Below are 22,473 nucleotides of genomic sequence, written 5' to 3' on the forward strand. Positions count from 1 at the left end.
TTTTATTCACGCTGTCACTTCCTAATATATCTTGCCTGCATGGTACATTTTTTATGCTCAGCTATAACGTCAGTGTTGACGATAAAAATATCCATCTTAGCTTAGTTTATCTGAAATAATTTGATCATGCACAGAACTGTATTGCAATAAACCCAGCACACGCTTTGTAACATTTCTCCCAGGGAATGACTCCAAAAGCAAAATCATGCTCCCTAAAATATGCAAAACGACTCATCACTTACTAATTTCACACAACTAGCACTGCTTTGTTTTCACACTCCTGCACGACTATTTGACACTGACGATGAAACATGACAAACTTGCAGGTGATGCAAGTTTTAGGGGGAACTACTACAGTATTTTCTGCTTTCCTATGTGAGGAAGAGAAAATAAATCATCAAGCTGGGACATCCCAAAGGTGGAACCCAGTCCTCCCCCTTCCCTCACATACTTAAGTAGCTACTGTCTCAGACGGCACAGTTGTCTTGAGAAAAGTGCGGCAACTCAGGATTCTCGGGGGCAAATTTGGACTCCAAAACTGTATTTATCCGAATTCAATTTCAAGTTTCAGTGGAGAAGAAATGTTCACCAAAGAGAAGGATGGTAGTTGTGCAGTTTGTGTGGCCAGTGGAGGGCCGAAGAAGCAAAAAGAAACAGAAGAACGGGGTTATTGGAGTACGAAAACCGAGTTCATCCTCACGGTTATGGGGGCTATCATTGGACCGGGCAACGTGTGGAGATTTCCTTATCTGTGCTACAAAAACGGCGGAGGTAAAATTATATTTGGAGGGAGGGGGTTGTTTATTTGCTTGCTTGCGTTATTCACGCATTTGTTGCTTTTTATTGATGCCTGTGATTATTTCCCTTTAGGTGTTTTTTTCATTCCGTACGTTTTGTTCATGGTCACCTGCGGGATCCCGTTGTTCTTCCTCGAGACCGCCATGGGGCAGTACACAAACCAGGGGGGTATTACGTGTTGGAAGAAGATTTGCCCACTTTTTCAGGGTGCCTATTTGCATTTGTGTTCATTCGAGTTCAACATTTGAGACTTTTAGCGAGGGGGCGTATGAAGCGGAATCCGTGCGTATTTACGCACGGATCTGCGCAGTCGATTTACGCTTGGAATTCTTACGAGGTTCAATTCGAAATATGTTACGTTCTATTTGCAGGCATCGGCTATGCGAGTCACCTGATCATTGCATTCGGCGCCACATCCTACATTACTATCATCGCGTGGGCCTTCTTTTATTTGTTCTCCTCCTTCAGCGTGGACTTGCCTTGGGCCACGTGTAGAAATGACTGGAACACAGGTGGGTGCCCCTGCGGGGAAGAGGGGAAAAAGTACGGTGTTGACATTAGCTTTCTTTGAAGTCACGGTAGAAATTTTCAAGATACTTAGAAAATGCATTCACATCATTTTACATTGCAGAGTTACCACAAGAAGAAACACATTTATTTACAAATTTATAGCAATCATATCATGCAGCCCGACACTCACTGCAAAAAAAAAAAAAAAAAGTCCACTGAAGTGAAAGGCAATATGTGCACCATATTACGATTTTGTATGTTGTTTCGATTTTGTATATGGCACATTTTTCACATTATCCTGAAGGAATCTTACCATGCTTGCATGGCACAACCCCCTTTTTTTGTTGCTTGATTTGTCGCACTGTTATATCTTATGTGCTTGCCTTGTAGAGTCATGCATGGACGTCAGCATTGCAAATCAGAGCCTCAGCGTGACACAAAGGCAGAACACCACTCTGCCTGTTGTGGAGTTTTGGGAGTAAGCACGCCTAGTCGACTACATTGGACCCTTTAGAGTACTTTTCTTTCTCTCCCATAACCACCACCACCAGCCCCCTCACCCCCCAGTATCACTTTCCTTTTCCAGCTGCACTGTCACCTTTCCATCACCCTTCCCTCCCTCACGAAATCATGTTGTCGTGCCAACACCGTTGCCTCCATTGCTTCATCCGTGTGCTCTCCTCAGGCGCAGAGTGCTGAAGATCTCTGGTGGTATTGAGGAGGTGGGAAGCTTGAGGTGGGAGCTGGTCTTGTGTCTCATCCTGGCATGGGTCATCTGCTACTTTTGCATTTGGAAGGGGATCAAATCCACCGGGAAGGTTCGAAATCGTTCAGCCTTGAGCAACACGTATGGCTGAGTTTCAGCATAGCTTGATTGCTTCGGTTTATCCAGCACACAAACTTTTGTCCCCCTCACCCCCCCCCCCCCCCCAAGTGTTGAATACAATGTTCTCACGTTTCCCACTAAATTATAGCAAGGGAGGGGGACCGCTGGAAGGAGGGCCTTCACCCCTGAATAAGGACACCTAATGTTTCCAGCTGCACATCAATAGGGTGCAGCATTTTATCAGAAAGTTTAGGACAGTTCACCAAAACAATACCGCTATCATGTTTGACCAAGTCCTAACAGATGGATCTACTTATTTTGGTTGCCGTATGAAGAGGTGTGCAACTGCACAGTATCGTCAATATTTTGACGATCTCATGCTGGTCACCAAACCGTGAGAAAAAGCTTCAACAGCAGCGCAAACGACAGCCAATTGATAAACTCTCTGACCGCGGCGTCCATTTGCAGACTTGAGGAGACTGCTCTCGTAAAGGATTGCGTTCAATTGTGGAGGTGTACCTAATGAAGTGTTCTGTGGGTTGGGGTGGGAATCAGCAGAGTCATTTACGATACAGTAACTTTGCAATCGCCCTGTCATTGGCTGACAACCAATCCAGGGGGTAGCCCACCTCTTGCCCTCGCCCGGGGCACATAAAAGACAAATTCTGTGGAAAATGTATCCCATGATGACTATCACAACATTTCTCCTCTGATAACATCCTCATGGTAAAACAACAAAAACGTCTATCATACAAAACTTCTCAATATCTTCCGATAAGATCGACAAAAATTTGATATCATGTAACAATAGCAAAATTAACCTGTCACCCCCACCCACCCAAAAAAATCTATTTCCAAAAAACATTGATTCAAATAACAATCGCATCTGATGTGATGTCATTGGGATCCGCATCTGAAATTCATTACATATCAAAAAGCGGACCGAGAGTTGTTTTGGAGTTAAACATGCCAAACGTTAGCTACCATATCCAATAAATGAGGTAGTGACATCTATCTCCGCCAAGCCAATTCAGATTGACATGCAATAACCCTCCGGGCAGCACACTCAACTGTTTTGTGTCTGTCACGTGCACAGTCGGACCACCGTGTATTGGCTTCAGCCGTGAATGAATAAAACTGACCATTCGAAGGGTGTCGCCAATCATTCTGTTCTGAAAATAGATGACCTTAGCCTATAAAGCGAATCTCAACTTGATCAAACGTTGAATCCATGAATTGATTTGTCAAGAATTGTGTGGAGTCGATAAATCATGTCGCGAAACAAGTGCACTACTTGGCTGCAACCGACACGTTTATTGACTCAGTCTCAATTTCTAAAAATGATGCGGCGCGACCTTTGAGAAGGATAGTCCACTTTTTGAGCGCATAAAGCATGTGCAGGTCATGAAATAGCAGATTGAAGGACAATTTTAATTTGAGCTCTTACATTTGTTTCCTTTGCTCCAGGCGGCCTACTTCACAGCAACCTTCCCCTACGCTATGTTGCTGATTTTACTCATACGCGGTGTGACGTTGCCTGGGGCAAAGGACGGGATGATTTACTACATCTACCCTAATGTCACGCGTCTATCAGATCCACAGGTGAGAACGAGTTGTCAGGATCACACAAACGACGAGTCAGACAGACATTCCAGATGACTGAGTGCCATCTGAGTCTCAATTATGAATTTCAAAATGTGTTTTAATTGCCCTAAAGCGTATAATAAAATTTTCAGTGTGACAATGTTTTGTTTTTTTTCTCTTCTGTGTTTTAAGGTGTGGTTGGACGCCGGCACTCAGATCTTCTTCTCTTACGCGATCGGCCTCGGGTTCCTGACCTCTCTTGGCAGTTACAATACGTACAACAACAACTGTTACAAGTAAAAAAAAAATACGACTCAAGAAGTATTGTGAAGGTTTTCAACAGCAGGAACAAATTATTTCAGTTTTCATGGGAATTGTCATCATCCAGATGATTCCAGTGTCCAATTGTCTCTTGGAATGGATTGTGTTTAAGTTACAAGAGCCCACATTCTGGGAGTTACTCCATATTGCTTTTTTTTTATGGTTCACATTCTATTGCCAACAAAAAAAAAGGAGGCAGATCTCTATACTTCCTGAATGTGTTTGTCTTTTAGGGATTGTTTCTACTTGTGTTTGCTGAACAGTGCCACCAGTGTTGTGGCAGGCTTTGCCATTTTCTCCATCTTGGGGTTCATGACCTACGAGACAGGCATTGACATTGCAGAAGTGGCAGAGTCAGGCAAGTGCCGACTGGTTCATTCCGTTACCGGGTAATTTGCTGTACATTCAAAACAAAAAAAAAATATATAGATTTTTTTTTAAATCCAATCTTCAAATTTAATTCAAGTCGTCTTTAGAGATGACAGTTAATTGTCAAAACCTCAACTCGATTATACAGTTAGACTGCACAGATTCGAAAAACTCTAATTATCTTTGGTGAGAGAAATTGACGGTCACAGAATAAAAGATACACTATTCTGAAACTCATTCTGCTGTACATGAGTTTAGGTCCGGGGCTGGCCTTCATTGTTTACCCGCGTGCTGTAGCAATGATGCCCATGCCGCAGGTGTGGGCCGTGTGTTTCTTCCTTATGATCATTCTACTCGGCTTGGACAGTCAGGTAAGCATGAACTCTCTGAACGAATAAGGACGCCGCGGCGTTTCAACAGACCCATCTTCGTGTTGCCTCCCACCACCCCGAACAGTTTGTCGGTTTGGAGTGTCTGATGACATCCCTGGTGGATCTTTACCCATCTTACCTGCGTCAAGGCTACAGACGTGAGCTGGTCCTGCTGGCCATCTGTACCGTTAGCTGTCTGCTGGGGCTCACTCTGGTGACGGAGGTTTGTAAAAGCGAATGATGACATCTGTTCCTGCGATTGGAATAAATGTATTCAACAGGTGATTTTTACATTGGTCACCGACTTCAATGCTGTACACAGTTAACCTTCAACCCAAGGTATTTACTGAGATAAAACTGTCTGGACTGTTGCATGTTACATAATATTGGACCATTTTTATAATTGATGAAAATTCCAATGCAGAAAATTACATTAGCATGTTGCAAGAATGTATTTTATTTCATCCCTGCTCAACATGTATGGAAAGTTCCCAGTTTACTGAGCAAGATGAAACTCCAACTCAATGTGCGATTCGCATATTGTGTGTAGTTAAAGTAGCAGTTTCCAGATGCTTGGAATGGTTGGTCCCAGATCCACTGATCTCACCCCCACTAATTTTTGTCTGAAGGCACATTTGCAGGCCATGCTGTATCGGGAACAGATAGAAAACATATTGCACATGATTTAAAGTGGGCGTATTTATGGAGCTTGCCTTGTGAATTAGTTGCCAGCCACGTTTGAACAGGAAGAAAAGTTCCCACAAAGTTAGGAACCACGGAATGAACTACTATCCCCTTGGTCACTGTGAAAGGAACTCTGAATGCTTCAGCATATAGAGTGGTTTTGGAGATGTGCAGCTTCCTGTTCTGATATGATTGTGCACCCAACTTCAGTGCATACACCTCAAATGGCCTTCTGGACGGTGTGAAAAAAATTCACATGAACACTTCAAAATATTGTGGAAAATCTACATGGGAATTGAGACTGCTGTTGTTGCGAAGGGATGACAATTCAATCCATATGTGAGTCAAGGCAGGTAAGAGAATACTTTTGGCAGTACAGTGTCATTTATTACAAGGATAACTCCAGCTGTGATAATTTGTGTTATTCCGCAGCGGGACACATTGGAATGTGTATTCAGAACAATGGTAGTACTGTATTGTAGAGCACATAAGCTAACCTTTATTTGTCCCACACTGGGGAAATTTGAAATATTATATACTGGTACTAAAAAAATGTTTTCTCACAAAAGATTTTTCCTTTGTACGGAAACTCATGGGCCAACCTTTATCAGTGCCTCAAACTTTATTGCCAGCTTTCTGTAATGACATACCGGTACTAGAGTGCAAATCTTCTCCAAAATGTCCAGCCTTCCTCGCGAACAATTGAAGAATAACCATCTGCGCTCACAGTCACACCGAGGTACAATTTAGAGTGCGCCATTAACCTGCCACGCATGTTTTTGGAGAAAATCCACACAGGCACGGGGATAACATGCAAACTCCATACAGGAAGGCCAGAGCCGGGATCGAACCCTGCAACTCTAGCCGACGTGCTGCCCAAAATATCCAACCGTTCCCAAAAAATGCGATGACACCACTGAGATGACACCAACAGATTGATGGCATCCAAACAAACAACATGCTTTATATTACAATGTTATATTTATTATTGTTGCTGTGCTCATAGGGAGGGATGTACCTGCTCCAGCTGGTGGATTTCTATATGTGCAGTGGGACCACTTTGCTCCTCCTCTCCATCATCCAGTCTGTCAGCATTGCTTGGGTCTATGGTATGCACTTTTTTTGGGGGGGGGGGGGGGGAGCGAAGTATAAATCATTTCTCTTTTTACGTCACAGGGGCCGAGCGTTTCTATGGGAACATCAAAGATATGATTGGCTATCGTCCTTCTCCAATGATGAAGCTCTGCTGGTGCTACTTCACTCCTTGTTTATGTTTTGTAAGCATTCAAGACAAAACACTCATCTTGGTGATGTGAAAGAATGAGTAGAAAAGCAATTGTGTTTGAAGAGCTTCTTCCAAAAGATTTACGTGCCGAATAATGAGACCTAAGAAGAACCTACAACGTCCCCAAAAAAAAAGAGCACCGTGTTTAAGACAATATCCGTAGTAGTAATGATAAATATAACCTGTAAAAAAAAAAATGCGATCTCTAGCCCCCTCTCATAATCACACCAGTACGTCCTTTCACACCCACACGGTCTTGTTTTGACCTGTGACCTCATTACCCCCAAAAAGCACCTTATTCTTCATGGAGCGCTACGATAAACTTCAGGACTCTATTTTCATAGACAGTGCACCTGCGCTCGCGCCTAAAAACTGCTGCATCTTGAGTTTCGTTCAAATGCAAGTAACATTTGTTGTGTTTGGGAATATGGCAGTCTGCGTTGCGCCATGCCATGAGTTCTGGAGGACTTTTTTTATTCACAAAAACTTGACTCACTTCACAATTTGGTGGCAGAAAGTAGACTAACTTTAGACCGGCTCAAAAGACGTCTAAATTGTGGCGCAGGTGGTGCCATGTGATTATGGTGAATTTAATCCAAGGTACAGGCAGGCAAATTCTGAGCTGCATGGACGTGTGTGGTGGATGTTAACGTATTTCATCCGAATATTTGTAGAAATCAATTCATTGAATGCATTCTTATTATTATCATCTTTAATATATTTTTTTAAATTCCCCACCTGGCTGTGTCATGGTTATGCATGATCAGACGGGTGGAAGGCGGTCTCCAAATGCTCAACTTTACATCATCCACAAGTGGAGATCTAATGTAATTTGTGCACCTCTTTTGGACTGAATTTAAAGGGAACGCCAGCTCCAATAGGCTCCAGCACTGCAACCCCCAAAGAGGATAAGCCGTGTTCAAAAAGAAAGGATGGAATGAATACATGGAAACAAACGTCCTCTATCATTTTTGTTGAATTAAACCAATGTTTTCTCTCACCGCAGGGCACCTTCATCTTCTCCATCGTTCGATACTCTCCCTTGAAGTTCAGCAGCACTTATGTTTATCCGCTGTGGGCCAACATTCTGGGCTGGTTCTTGGCCACCATCTCCCTCTCCCTCATACCACTCTATGTGCTCTACAAGCTCATACACGGAGAGGGGACCCTTCGTCAGGTGAGCCGAATACGCAATGTTAGCAAGATTGGCGACATAAAAAGGGGGGGAGATGGGTTTCATGTTCCGGTGTGGGCTGTGATACGAGGGGGGGCAGATGGCAGTCTGAAAAGGTTGAACCCCCCCCCCCCCCCCCAAAAAACCCAATTGCCCCACAGGGATGTAAGATCAAATGTTTCAGAATCTGGAGACTACAGTAACATCACAGCATCGCAAAAGAAAGCCTCAGTTCACGTGCAAGTCTGCCCACTAGTGGCGATGAGCAGTAGAGCGATGATCTGCAAAATTGGACATCATGAAATAGATTCTTCCTTGCAGAGTAATCACAACTAAGCAGCACATTGAATGGTTTATTTTTTTAAATCATGCTTCACTCATTGAATGGACCTGTTGATTTATCTTCTTTCCTCAGCGATTCCTATTGCTGTGCCTTCCTGAGGACGACCTGAAATGTCTTCCCTCGCTGGGAGACAAAGTCGTCGCTCCCCTCACCGAAATGAAACCTTTGTCCCAGGACGTGGAAGTCACCAAGTGAGCAAAGTGCGCCAACTCATCAAAAGGGGGACTACAAAATGCAAGTATTTTTCATGAAACAACAGACTTCAATTCAGTGCGAGCCCATTGAAAGAAAACACTCCTTGATTAAAAAGTGCAAGAGAGGCCCACATTTGAGTCGGAAAAAACACAAAGTGGAAAGGGTGTTAAGAAATATTAATGCAGGTAACATGCTTTTTACATGATTCAAACAGTTTGGTATCCTACTGAGGGAGTGAATGTTTACATTCTTGTCAGGGCTCGTTGAAGGTCGTGAAACATGTTCAAAATTTCCTGACGACAAGAAAAACAACTACAACTGTTGGCAAACATCTGGAGACCGTTTGGCTAATGTTAGCGACCTTCAACGAACCCTCGACGAGAATGCGACATTTGCCACGGTCTCGAACACTCGCAAATGTTCACCCCCTCAGCGGGATGCGGGCTCATCGTTCTGAAAGTACTTTATGAGCACGCGCCAGCGATTCTCAAAGTGTGGTACGAGTTCCACTGGTGACATGAGGGTTCCCTCTAGTGGTATGTGAAAGAATAACTGCCAAAGCACAGTTCAGTTGTATTTCACTTTTAAGTTCAATGCATTTCCATTTAATCTTAAGAAACTGTTTCTTTTAGTCTTGTCCTTGTCAACACCTCATCAAAATGTCATGTTCTGTATTACTATTGCTGGGGAAAGCATTGATAAAAGTATGTATTTTATATACTGTATACACACACACACACATATATGCTGTATGTGTGTGTATATATATATATATATATATATGTGTGTGTGTGTATATATATATATATATTAGTCCTTTATAAAAAAAATTCTCATAAGCAGCGGATGCACTGCAATGTTGTATGGCCATAATTTCTGCTCAGGGCAGAACATTTTTGGAGATACATGTATTATATTGTTTTGTAATGCCGTAGTGCCTATACCTGGAACTGTACATAAACTGATGATAAAGAGCAAAGCAGACTTGATTACAACAAATCTAAATAAAAAGGCCATTAACCAAGAAATTGTTTGTGTTTTATGATAAATACAGTGACTGATAAAAATCCACCCATATTTTGGTCACCGACCTAAATGAGGAAGTAGGGCTGATGAAATGCTTTCAGAGATTTTTAGAGGAAAAAAATCCCAATATTCCACCTTTAAAATGCATGAATGTTTTGTTTTTGTTACATAAAAAGTAAAACACGGGTGTGATGTTTGAAAATAAAAGACCATTTATTAACTTTCCCGATGGCCATCTGGTAGAAAAAGCACAGCATCTGATGTAATAATTTAAACACTGTATAAATAAAGCATCACTTGGGAAAAACCAGACAAGGTTCAATCGAAGCAACTGGACTGTTCTTGTTTGATGAAGATGTTTTGCTTTGCCTTACTCAGTTCGAAAACCTGGGTGTGTGGAATCCTTCTAGTCATGCTTTTGGAAAACAAAAACATTCCCGTCTGGTTGTTATGATCAAATATAAGTCTGTTTGATTCGCATTTGTGCCTTTTTTTTTTGAGTGATGACATCCTTTTTTTTTTTTTAAATCCACACCCTAATGTGTTAGTCGACTGGCAGTCCTGACGGCAAACTTGCTAAGGTCGTGTTAAACGATGTGAAGTGTGTTCCCATAAGTTCAACACCGCTAAAATAACGTGCAACTCAACAGTAGGGCTGAGAAGTAGCAATCATTGACGACAAATCCATACGGTTTTGGATACGTGTGTATAAAGTAACTGCGAGCATTTACGGTTTTAACATTTGCATTTGTCAAATCTGTTATTTTTCACTCGACTGACTTTCGCTTTTGGGTGTGATCATTCATGTGATTCTTAACAGAGAGCAGAAACTGTCCAGCTCCTTGTGTTTACATTTCCTCATGAAAAAGCATTAGTTGAAGCTGACAAGAAGATCTAAACAATGTGCGGTGTATTGCTAATGGTTCAGTATTTTATGTCACATGTATGTGGGCGTGTGTTTTTTGTTTTTTCAAGTGTTTGCACAATATAGGAAGGAGTAAGGGGCTCAATGTTCAATCCACTTCTGTTAGGCCACAGGGTCTCAGGAATTCTTGACCTCGCTCATGAATCCACTTGTTGGACACTGGAAAAAAAATAAATAAAAAATAGGATCAACATGTAAATGTTGAAAATGTACAGTGGCTATAAAACGTTGACATAAAAAAGTGATTTATCTTAGTTTTGGATATATATATATATATATATATATATATATATATATATATATATATATATATATATACTGTGTATATATATACAGTATGTCATCACAAGAAACTAGTATTTGAACAGGAATGTTGAGACTTTTTTTTGTTAGCAAATCAGAAAGTGGTTGCACATGACCATTATCGTTACTGTATGTTTGGCATGCATTTGGCAAAAATAAAATAAAATAAGTGGGAGCATAATGAAAAATAATGAGCGTTGCTTGAACGTTTGATATTCTTGCACCATCATGCCAACACACAGTTGGTTTCCTCAGGGTAAAAAGGTGATTAAGTAACAGAGCAAAGTTATATGCATAATTACAGCCTCAAAGCCTTTTGTAGTCGATGCTTTATCGTCTTAAGGTCACTGAAAAGAGCTTTTTTGATTTCAGACTTTGCATCCACCCCTCAGCCCACAATCACAGGTGCACATACCCACGTGACATGTGGACAAAATCGGACAAAATGTTCTTTCCTGAAAGAACGACGCAGTCATGTAACAAAATGTCGCCGTAGTGATCCAAATGCAGTACAGCATGTTTAAATTGCAAAACACCTTTTCCCCGTGGCATACTTGATTGAAGAGGATCAACCGTAACTCACCCCATTTACTTCCCACTAAGACAGGGCAGGCTGCATGTCTGGTCCTGTAGTCTCCTTCCCCACTTTTGAAAAGGTTATACCAGAACACGGCTGTTCCCTGTGATGGAAACATTGATGAGATCATTCAAGGAGGCTTACAATCAAAATGAGATTTGACACAAGGATTGCAGATTGAAGCGTGAGAGAATGGGAAGTAAGAGCTGTTTACTGGCGCAATATGAAGATCTGCATGCACTTTAGGCAGTCGTAGCTTGGAACTGTATTGTTCTTTGCTGCTTTGGAAGAGCATAAAACAGTACGTCTGCAAGTCAAGTGAGACCATCGATGATGTCCACATATTCCTGCCAAATGTGATGTTTTTTTCAAATAACTATTCAGTGCAGACAGAGCTCTGGCATGGATCTTTCAGCCCATTCCTCAATCATACATCACTGCGAAGCCTTTGGAAAAGGGGCTGTCAGCAAGCAGTACTAGACTTTTCTTGCGGCGACATGACAGGACTCAATGATAGCAATACACGAAGGGCAGTGCCTTCAAGATGAAGCACATGACATTTGTGTTTTTGCTTTTAATGTGAGCGGTGATTAAATTGTGCACATAACATTAACAGGAGAATGGGGGTGGCTTGCATGTGCCATTTTTCATTCATTCGTTTCATATTCATTCAGCAATGAGCTCATGATTTAAATCCAGTTTTTTTCCAGTTTTTCAATTCGTTTTTTTTAACGTCTACAAGCTATTTTAAGTTTTGATTTTGTTTTTGAAGTTGTACATAAAATATGTATCGTTTCTGTTGAAATGGCGATTAAAAACAGCGTGTGATTTTTTTTGTCTGATTGGCTACTGTAATGAGAATTATGAGCTATAAAAATGCATTACTCTTACAGAGTCCTTGTAAGATCTTGTGTGATTAGGTTTACATCGTCACCCACCTTCGCATACACCCAGACCCCCCCCCCCCAAAAAAAACGACCCAAAAAACGAATAGAAATTTTGTTAATCAACAAATACATAAAGCGCTGCAGCTCTTGTGAAAGCGCTATATAAATCAGGATGTACAGTATTGTATTGTATTGTAATACCTTTTTGGGCTGGATTACAGCCCCAAAGTCTGGGAAGACTGTGGCACCTCCTGCTTCGACATCACTCATCTGGGGGTGGAAAAAAAAACATGCTGATTCAAAATATGATTACAAACACAAATGAATGCAAAATATGGGAGGGGAAGAGTAATAACAAACCGCCGAGTTACTGTAGTTGAACAAATGAACACACCCTCATAAATGGGGAAGTGACTGTGTTCAAAAACAATTACATTCAACCTTATTGCCTCCAATTAACACCCAATAAAGGTCAGACATTTCTTTCTCAAGTGCTTATTTAATGACCAGTGACCGCCTCAAATAAATGAGTCCAAAAAAATATCAAGTGTTTTACCCTTACATTGTGTTAGCCACACTCTTCCTTTGTTACTAATTATCATAACTATAATACCACATTTTGAAGTTTGCAATGTATCGCCGAAGGGCCTTTCTAATAAAGGCTTCAATGAGTCATCGAAAAGAAAAAAAAAACCACATCATGCAACAGGGTGAACAGTGAACCTGAATCAAACATAATTGTGTGTGTGTGTGTGATATGTATGTGTATATATATATATATATTTTTTTTACAGTTCAAAATAAAAAAATGTCCCAATCAGGAGAGGCATTGTTTATCAACATGTTAGTTAATGGCCAAAAAACTCTTTACAATAAGTACTGGAAGTGATTGACGGAATGGCAATCTGCATTTCTTGACAATTTGACATTTCTCAAGCGCTATATATTTCCATTTATGACTGTACTCGTTGGATTATGAATTCTTTGCTATCTCAATCGGTCAATCAATTCAAGTTCAACATTGAAGCTGAGTTCAGGGGCAGGCCCACAAAGCCAAAAGACAGACGGTGACCACCGTCACAACTTCCCTCTCAATCAGCGGCGACTGGATGCACGTACCGGTACTTACATAGTTCAAAAAAGTTGCCACACGATTTCCAGTGCCTAATCTTTTGAAAGCATCTGGCTCATCTTTCTACAAAGATAAAATTCAAGGGTAAAATACACAATGTGGACAGCACAAACGTACTTACGTAATTTAGGAATGTGGCAAGCCTATTTCCATCGACCTTGAGGTTGCCGTCAAAAGGACGCTGCAACAGATGTTTATAACTTTAACGCATAAAACCAAGACATGCATCAGGAGCCCGCCCCAAAGGGCAGCGACTACACTCAAACGCTATCGCGTCTTTTGTCAAAGCAAAAGTAATCACTGTTTTAATAAGTAAATGGGGGGGGGGGGGGAATGCTTTCATATGTGGAAATACGTGTAATGTGGTCCAATTCAAAACAGGTTCCATCTCACATTATTCATGAGGTTCTCCTGAAATCACCCACTGTGATTTATGCAAAACAGCCGCGCAAAGTACATACAGTGAGATCACATGAACGGCAAGCATGCCAGACACAAGACGCACGATACAAAGTGCAAACGTTGACTCATGGCATTCCGTTTCCCAGCGCACACACTTCATGTGAACTCACCCTGGAGAAGTCAAAATGTGGCTCGTACTGTCCTCCGACGCCATAGTTTGCAACCTGGTCAGTCATTAAAAGAGATGACTTATACATTCACATAATAATAATAATAATGTACAATGAAGCGCTGCATATCTCTGGTTCGGCAGTCGTGAATTTACATATTCGCTTATTTTCTTGGAACCCATCCTGGAAATCTCTCTGCGTGAGGCTTAATTCTTTGTCCTTGAAACGCACCTGTAATAACTCTGCTGTGTCGACCGTTAGGCCTGTGATGTCCTGTATTCTCTGATTGACTCGGGCAATGACCGGACCATCTTCTTCTTCTAACCAGGCACTGATTAAATGTGAACAGAGTGTGGTTAGCAATGCTCAAACACAGGCTGCAAATCCAGAGTGATCGTGTCTAGGTCTTTTCACCTGACCGAACGGAAATAACTTCTTGAATTTGACACACAATGAGCAGTGGATGGCAGGAAAGAGCAAAGTGTTAATCAATCACCTTTTTGATACTCTGTAGTTGGCTGTGGTCAACACTCCTGTTTTGGGGTCTCGGACTGTAGCTCTGGCAAGCTTAAAAACACAACAACACAAAACTGAGTACACTTGTCTGGCTTTTTAACAGATACTTCAGAGCAGAATGATTTTATTTGTTCTCTGATATCTATGTGGTATCTTTTTTTTCCTCACCCTGGGTTTGGCCATCTCTTTAATCTTCTCAATCTCATAGTCAGAAAGGGCTTCCAGGTAGCGTACAATGCGTGGGCTGTCCCATTCGTCCTCCTCCTTCATGGGTTTCAGCAGCAGGCGAGGATTCCTGCTTCCATCCTGGTAGCGGCAGAACAAACGGCTGCGCCTTTTTTCGGTCTGATGAAATTCAGACAGAGAGCAAAAGAAATAAAAGGAGATCAGTGTATGGGATGTGTGTACAAAACAAAAAGTCTGCGGCAGTAAAACATAACTTTACGGAGCGCTACATAATTTTGGAGTTGAGAAATTGTCGCTTGGGATTCGTTTTGGCAGTTTAATGGCATCAACTAGACTTGATTTATTGACTCACACATTAAATATGAACAAAATTTCAATATAAGTTCAGCGCTATCTTCTTCGCCGCTGAAACAATACATATCCAAAGTTACAAGGATGTCGCATGCATGTGATTTCTCATCCCATCTCACCATTCCGCCCTCCTCCCCTCTGCAGAGCGCTTCATAGGTTTCTCTCTCGGGCAGGTGGTCTTTGGGTCTGACGTAAGTTCCCAGCTGGATGGGCTCCTCCGAATCCGGATGTTTGGTCCGCTCGTCTTCCTGCTGCTCATACTGCGCTTTGAGAAGCAGCTTCTCAAAATAACGTAAGTTGCCTCCTGCCCTCTGGTGGCTCGGCTCTGTCGGCACAACGCAATTGCGTTCGTCAATGCGCTCCATCAACCACTCGCCGGCACATTGGCGTGCTTACTCTGTCCATAAAATATTATTTATTCACATGCCACCTATTTACCCAGATAGCTTCGTGTTCAACAAAACGGGCCCAAATGTCACACTTGCTAAGTAAACTTGCGAATATTATAACTTCCTTATAAATACTTTTTGTGATATATTTTTAGTGGTCTGCCGTGAGATTGATCAGGAAAAATATGTCCCTTGGGTCAATAGCGGTTGAGAAACACGCAACTACTTGTTACATTTGTTTCATGTGTTATTTCAGTCCCCCCCCCCCCTCCAATTTCTACACGCTATGCTGAATCGGAATATTCTGACTCACGCAATGCCACTGAGTAAAGATCTCACATACTTTGCCCTGAAAGGTTTCTGGCAGTTGTCATCGCAGACCCCGAAATGGGACTAAATTAACACGCTCAAACCAGTAGCTCACGCACAGGGCGGGTCGCACCCTGTGGTTTTAGCCCGCCCAAAACCTAATTATAGTGGAAGCAGAGGGACTGCCCCATTCTCAAGACTGCATAACGTTAAAAGGGCAAATTTTAAACACAAGTCACCTTCAAATAGATTTTTTTTCTAAATCTTAGCTCTATGTGTACCGTTCGCTAGCTTGCATTCTGGTTTCACTTTAACCGTTTTTTTAATATCTTACCAATGGCCACCAGCCGACGCGTCAGCTCGATGGCTCGAGGCAGGTCTCCCATTTGGTAGACAGAATAGCTGAGGTAGTCCAAAACGGCTGCCTTGGAAACCACAGCTTCCTCGCCAGCGTCCAGCTGCTTCAAGGCCTGTTGCACCCACAGCACCGCGTGGTAATAGTCGGCCTCGTTGTAAGCGGTTTTGCCCATGTCAAAGCAATCGTCCACGGTCAGCATGGCGCTGGAGTGCATACCTGTGGTGACAGTTACAGGCGGTTGAAATTGAGAGCGAATACTTGCCCTTTAAACAACATACCTTACAACTTTATGCACTTCTCATTACTACATCTGCACTTTGTGATATTGCTGCAATTTTCTTTTTCACTCCGCACTTCTTAATTACCCGGAAGCCTCCCTTTGGAAAAGTCCTCTGAATCAAGATGATAAGTGTCCTGGAGACGCATCAGTGCCTTGGCTGCACCCTTCTCGTCTTCCTCGTCGGGAAAGTACTGTCTGTGCATGGTCATGTTGGAAATGAAGCCTGGACGAAGGAGAGATAAGACAATTTGGAGCTGGATGAACGGAACAACAGCATTTATTGCGTCACGCAGTCATTTGAATGCGGTGGTGAAAGAAATATGAGCTCCAGTAGATATTCTTTATGATCAATGCCGTGATGCCTCTTAACTCATTCACTCCCAAAGACGTTTTTAAACGTCTTTTCAGACTTGGTCCAGAATTGGCTGGTACTGAATGAGTTTTAAGTTGAACGCTGTTGATGTTCTAGATTTGGACTTGCATATTTTGGGAAGAAATAAAATGTGTCTAAAGTTGGACAAAACTTGAAAGTATAAGCAGACTTCGATGAAAATCTTGTGAGACCTCAGCTAACCTTCGGTTCATGAGAGAATTTGCTTTTTCTTTGGCTCTATGTATGCTGCTACACGAGTGCAATCGCAGAAGTGCAATCGCCAAGAGAAACAATGGCAGTATTTCCATTTCTTGTCGAAGGACATTTGATATCTGAAAAGAATCATCAAGACGACCGAGTATATCATGTTTACAAGTTTCCCCATTTGTCTACTGTTGACTTTGACTTTTTCCTGTCATCCTTTAAAAGACAGTAACCAAACAGTCAACACAAAATTCACACGTTTCTGTCTCACACAGAAACACGCCAAACACGGGCAAACTGTCAAATGAACAACAGCTGCAGCTGTCACGTAACTGCTTTGCTTCCTTTTGCCGCCCATCTGGTGAGCAGAGATTGTCACCATTGGGCTTCCAATCCGTTTCATGCTCACCATGTTCATACGGCAAAATTTTGGAGAAAAAGGGGTTCCATTTTTAACTAACAAAGTAGAAACACATGCTGGAGTTCAAATTAAGCCTTGACTGGGAATGCTGTTTTCATTCTCACTTTCAGATGACAAACACGGAATGATTTCCAGACACTTTGCTCCTTTATTCTCGACAACAATCGACTTTGCATTTTATTTCCTACCATCCGATGGGTTGTGCAGCACCAGGCTCTCCAGATGAGACCACTCGGTGTTGAGTCTCTTCATGAGCTTGTAGGCATTCACCGGGTGAGCCAGATAGCCTTCTGGATCGGATGTGGACACTCTGGTCAGGTCGTCCAGCCTCCTGGCCCAGCTTGAGCAACAGTCAAACCCAAATATTACTCTCAAGATGCTTTCACGAGTTCAATGCAATGTTACAGGTCTATACAACTACAAAAAGAAATTTGAGAATCTGACCCAACACTTTTTTTTGGATACCTTAAAGCAAGCAGATGGGTCCCCAGCCCCTCCCCTCCAGTGATTATTTTAGTGATATGTCTTTGTTTTTACAGCACCAAACTGCAGCAGCAATAAAAACTTGAATTGCAACTATCACCACCATGCCCTGACCTGCCACTGCCAACTCATCATCGTCGTCATCATCATTTTGTTTTCTTTACAAGGATATTTTATGATTTGCGCACTGTACCTTTTGATTTCAGACAACTTTGACTCCTCCGCTTTGATGTACTCTCTGAGGGAGTGGACCAGCTCTTTCTCTGTGTACAGGAGGTCAGTCATCTGGCCTGCAGACATTAAGAAGACGCACATCTTTCCAGGCTGGACCGAGTGTCACAACAAAGAGCAGCCAATGGCCATCATCTTTTGAGTCGCATGCTTCATAAACAACTGCAGGCATCCAGTCATTTGTGCAGAATTCTGAATGCTGGTGCTGACAAGAGGACAATTCCATTGGATTGCTCAACCATGATAAATTCATCGCTGTTGCCAGGAGGAGGAATAACAAACCACTTTTCTTTGTGCTGGCAAGCGTCATATTGGAAGCGACCAACCAAGAAGGGAAAACGACGGCTCATTTTTAGCGTCGCCGTGCAATCTGCGCACCCACCTATAGAAGTGAAGATCTCCGCTTGCGTGATCGAGCCGCAGCATAGCAGAACCCAAGAGACAAGGCACAGGCACAACCTCATTTTGTCTCATTCAGTAACCTACAAAGACAAACATTAATGCTTTATTAAAGATTTATTGTACGGAATAAATTGTTGGCATGTTTTCTTGTGGTATATTTTTGGACGCTACATACACGTACTTTGATTTAAGATGACGATAATGAGCGTTATCGCTTAAAAAAAATAAATAGACCAACTAGTGCTACATGTTCAACTCATTGTTTTATTTTATGTGTTAGCCTTAGACTGATAAACCCGAACTAGCTGTCAGGGAGTTTGAAGCTGTTATTGTAGCTCTTGTGCATATTGAGCTCTTTCCAGCAAAAACTGGCATTTGTTTTCTAAAAAGATTAACCATTGGTTATTCATGCATGGTGCTTTGTGGCTGGTTTGCTTGTGTATACACAGTGCATACACTTGCCCGGGCAATAAAAGCATTACCGGTCATGCTCAGACACAAGGCAACTTTCTAAATGGCTATTTCCCATTTATAGACGCCACAAGGGTAGTTTGGTTTTTTAAACTGTCTATGAGGAGATTTCTTCATGTGATCCTGAGTTAGCTGCATTATTTGTATCGTTGTTTTCCCAGCTGTGCTTTTAAGTTGGCTTGATAACTGTCACCTAAGAAATCCAACCACAAATTCCGACAAGAACCTCATCAATCCTTTTATCGTGCATAGTTTGCTCTTCCTTGACATCGATACAACGGACACACATTCCTGAAAATAGTTCTGCTGTCTTTTAAACCCTGATTCTAATGCGGCTTTTATGACAGAACAGAGCAGGATATAACAAGTTATGAGAGGAAAAAGAAATGCATGCTGTCCCAGATTTTTGGGTTGCAACCTTCATCTTACACGATAAATTTTCATTGTTGTACTACTTTGTGTGTTTAGTCCTGAATATTTCTGGAATTAAAACATAATCCCATGAAACAGGACTCAGTGAACCAAATCTGGATGCAATGTGTGTTTTGGAAGGAGGGAGGACTTTTTCCTCAGAGGATCTTGTTTTATTCAGCTGGGAAAAATGTGATGAGACAAGCTAAGCAAAGTGAAACGATGTGTCATTGTATCATTACCCTATTTAATCGTTGGCTAAAGCTAGCAAAAAAAAAAAAAAAAAAAGCAAATGAAATATAATTTATTAAGGGGAATTCTTACACTAAGTTTCTGTTTTAGCGGAAAATACAGTCCAGCGGAACCTCCAAAGCTGACCACCATTCATTCTGCGATGCTGGTTGACTTCCAAGCAGTTCTCAAAACAAATGTTTCTTTCCGAATTCATTTGTTCCAAGCTGATATACTCTTAGTTTAACTCTTCTGATAATGATTGAAGTAACAGTTTAATTTCCTGATATTATACAAGTATAAAAAGAATGTTTATTGTAATGTCAGTGGATAATAAAACTACAATTAAGTAAAACTACTGCCTTTTGCCCAATGCCATCAGATAAATAAAAGAGTCAACAGGAATGTGTTTGCTTGGCAAAACTGATTTTTGTTTCTAATTGAAGATTTACTGGCATCTTACATGATTGCAATTTGCACTTCAATTTCTGAAAAACACCCGTCAGGTGGATCTCGCCACATATTTGTAACGTTCACAATTGCAAATATACTGAAGCAGGCTGGAGACATTCCTGTGGACGTCCTGCTCACATAAATATATGTCATGCATGCGTTTGTTATCAGGAGAGGGGATCCATGGTGGGATGAACATCCTTGCACACGTGTCAGAGCCTGTCGGATTGCTTTTAGTGGTATGTAAACACCGAGAATTATTTAGAAAACGGTCCCAAGTCTAATAAATTTTACCGAGGCCTGCACTGACGTAATATATTTCAAATTGTCTAAAACGAGACAGATCGCATTGTCGTGAACACTATATTTTTTGTGATATATTTTACCATCAGATTCAACGTCCCATGCATCCAAAACGTTGAAGTTAAAATTTAAAAAAAAATCCAAATTTAACAAATTGATAAAAAACGATAAAAGACCCTCCCCTAGCGTACGTCACCGCAATAGTAGTTTCTAGACTGGAGACGTCCCAACACGGCAGCTCGTTCAGGTCAAGTGAGTAAAAAAAAAAAAAAAAAAAAAATACAATTAAATAAAGTACTTTCCAGTGACAACAGCAACATTTGTGTTCTAAATACGGGTGTGTAATATGGTAAGAAAGAACTACTCCTGACTAATGTATCGATGAACATGTGTGTGTGTGTTGCTCTGGCGCAGAGTCGTTCAAACTTTTTCTATGGCCAAGTAAATCATGACAACGAGATCCCTCTAATTAGTTACATTGCATGAAGCGAACAACCATGTCGGAAACGATCAGGTAGGTGCAAATCACAAGTCCATGTTATTCGATATTCTTACTACGACACGAACTCCTGTTCCCAGGCTTGTAAGGAAAGCTCCCACTTGGACCTTGTGGGAGGAAACCGTGCCCAGCATGTTCGCAATGAAACTGAGCGCAAGCAGCAGAATTGCAAAGAGTGGCAAGCGGGGGTCATTTGGAGATAATCATCTGCGTGGTCTTACCTTCGTCTCTTGGGGTTCGAAAACGGATGTCACAATGTGAAACGTGAATAGTTTCGCACCTCGGGATGAAGAGGGCAGACGAGGGGGTGCGAGAGTAGGTCGCTGCCACGTACAGAACCTCCTCGAAGAAGCCGTAATACCCATAATAGTTGAGCAACACTGTCGGGCTTTGGAATTTGTCTGTGTTGCATTGAGGGCACCTCGTAAAATTCCAATTCTGCGACAAAGATCTTTGGGTAACCTCATTTGCTCCCCCTTAATCATTACTCTGTCCGAAATGTAAAAATTGGCTTCACTTTGAATAATTCCTGTGTACTGATTCTGTAATAAGCATAGGTGGTGAAACGAGTTATCCGAACATCCTGTGCTAATTTATTGTGATGTGTGATGTTATCATAATTTTTATTATGAACATATAATACACCATATTTTAGTTAAATATTTATGTATTATCTGTGGATGTACAGTATATGTACAGTATATTATTTTTGTGACCTTAATGAGGACAAATACGTTGTACCCTACTGAAACGCTCATATGAGAGGTCACGGGAAGACAATGAAATGTGGTCAAGTCAGAAGATAATAGGACCAACTATGGGCCCATTCAGATTGACATGTGTGAGTGAGGATATATTACTAATATGGTAATATTTCTCTTATACCCCTGCACTCATATCAGACGTTGGAAAATTGAGTTGGTTGAAAAAAATTCAGACTTAGGTTCAGCGTTTTATAATAATTACGGTAGCACCATACATGCAGTTAGTCACGTTTACAGTGTGTACACTATTTCCATAACTTCTTCTCTGGATGGGCCTTTTTCTGTCTTTTTTTTTTTTCTTGGGAGAAAAATGGAAACTTCAAAATTTGAAACATTTCCAACTTTCTGTACAATGAGAACCACGCTTACTTTTATCAGTATCCATACAGGAACTATATTACTGTATATACATGCAGCACATATACTGTACTTCTCAGCATCCCAGAGACCGCTGTAAAATTCTCTGATGCAATTTTTCCATTTGTAGGTATACAGTATATATGAGTTAAATGAACTTTTTTTTTTACTCTATAAACAACATAAACCCCAAATTTCCTTCACCGTTTTAAATTCATTTTTGGATATCTTTCCAACTATTCTATATGCATGTTTTTGCACTTTGCACTGAATATACAGAATAATAATCACGTGGTTCATTATTACTATTGGGCTTGCTCGAATCGTTAATCGTTTACAATGAGAAACAGCAGAAAGCATTGGACTCGGTAATAACCGACTTGAACCAGCAGGCGTCACTGTAGATGAACACAAAATTATGTATCAATGAATAAAAAACAAATGTGGATGTGAGCTGAGTTCAAAACAAAGTTGGGGCTGCATCTCAATGCACGCGAATGATAGATTAGAGTAGAAATGACAACATTCTCGTTTGTAAAGTTTGGAATCTTTTGGAGCATTTAGTATCTAAATATTAGTTTTTAACCTCAGCAGAATAA

The 22,473-nt window shown here is 41.4% G+C and overlaps 2 protein-coding genes across 3 annotated transcripts; one reads left to right on the forward strand and one right to left on the reverse strand.

Annotated features, from left to right (window-relative positions):
• Positions 1-531: 531 nt before the first annotated feature.
• On the forward strand, positions 532-9,488 carry LOC147193843 (sodium- and chloride-dependent GABA transporter 2-like). Its single transcript, XM_086130421.1, has 14 exons — positions 532-771; positions 871-1,005; positions 1,170-1,310; positions 1,699-1,786; positions 1,994-2,126; positions 3,602-3,736; positions 3,911-4,014; positions 4,273-4,397; positions 4,667-4,779; positions 4,865-5,002; positions 6,470-6,572; positions 6,640-6,740; positions 7,755-7,925; positions 8,338-9,488. The coding sequence occupies exons 1-14, from the start codon at positions 582-584 to the stop codon at positions 8,458-8,460; spliced, it is 1,800 nt and encodes a 599-aa protein (XP_085986547.1). The 5' UTR covers positions 532-581; the 3' UTR covers positions 8,461-9,488.
• A 187-nt stretch (positions 9,489-9,675) lies between these two features.
• Positions 9,676-21,101, reverse strand: p4ha2 (procollagen-proline, 2-oxoglutarate 4-dioxygenase (proline 4-hydroxylase), alpha polypeptide 2). Of its 2 annotated transcripts, XM_086130420.1 has the most exons (15): positions 20,975-21,101; positions 18,366-18,465; positions 17,946-18,042; positions 17,458-17,609; positions 16,357-16,494; positions 15,968-16,207; positions 15,055-15,260; positions 14,567-14,743; positions 14,379-14,449; positions 14,114-14,213; positions 13,883-13,936; positions 13,308-13,373; positions 12,380-12,448; positions 11,298-11,394; positions 9,676-10,570 (listed from the first exon to the last, which is right to left on the reverse strand). In XM_086130420.1, exons 2-15 carry the CDS (start codon positions 18,445-18,447, stop codon positions 10,500-10,502), a joined length of 1,620 nt encoding a protein of 539 aa, XP_085986546.1. In that variant the 5' UTR covers positions 18,448-18,465; positions 20,975-21,101; the 3' UTR covers positions 9,676-10,499. The 2 variants fall into 2 exon arrangements, 1 of the variants encoding a protein (XP_085986546.1); XR_015102985.1 differs by lacking the exon at positions 9,676-10,570 and having other exon boundaries at positions 11,326-11,394; positions 13,298-13,373.
• Positions 21,102-22,473: the final 1,372 nt, after the last annotated feature.

The sequence above is a fragment of the Hippocampus guttulatus genome, chromosome 15 (genome assembly GCF_054856545.1).
Source record: "Hippocampus guttulatus isolate MCC_2025c chromosome 15, RoL_Hgut_1.0, whole genome shotgun sequence".
NCBI classification, from domain to species: domain Eukaryota; kingdom Metazoa; phylum Chordata; class Actinopteri; order Syngnathiformes; family Syngnathidae; genus Hippocampus; species Hippocampus guttulatus.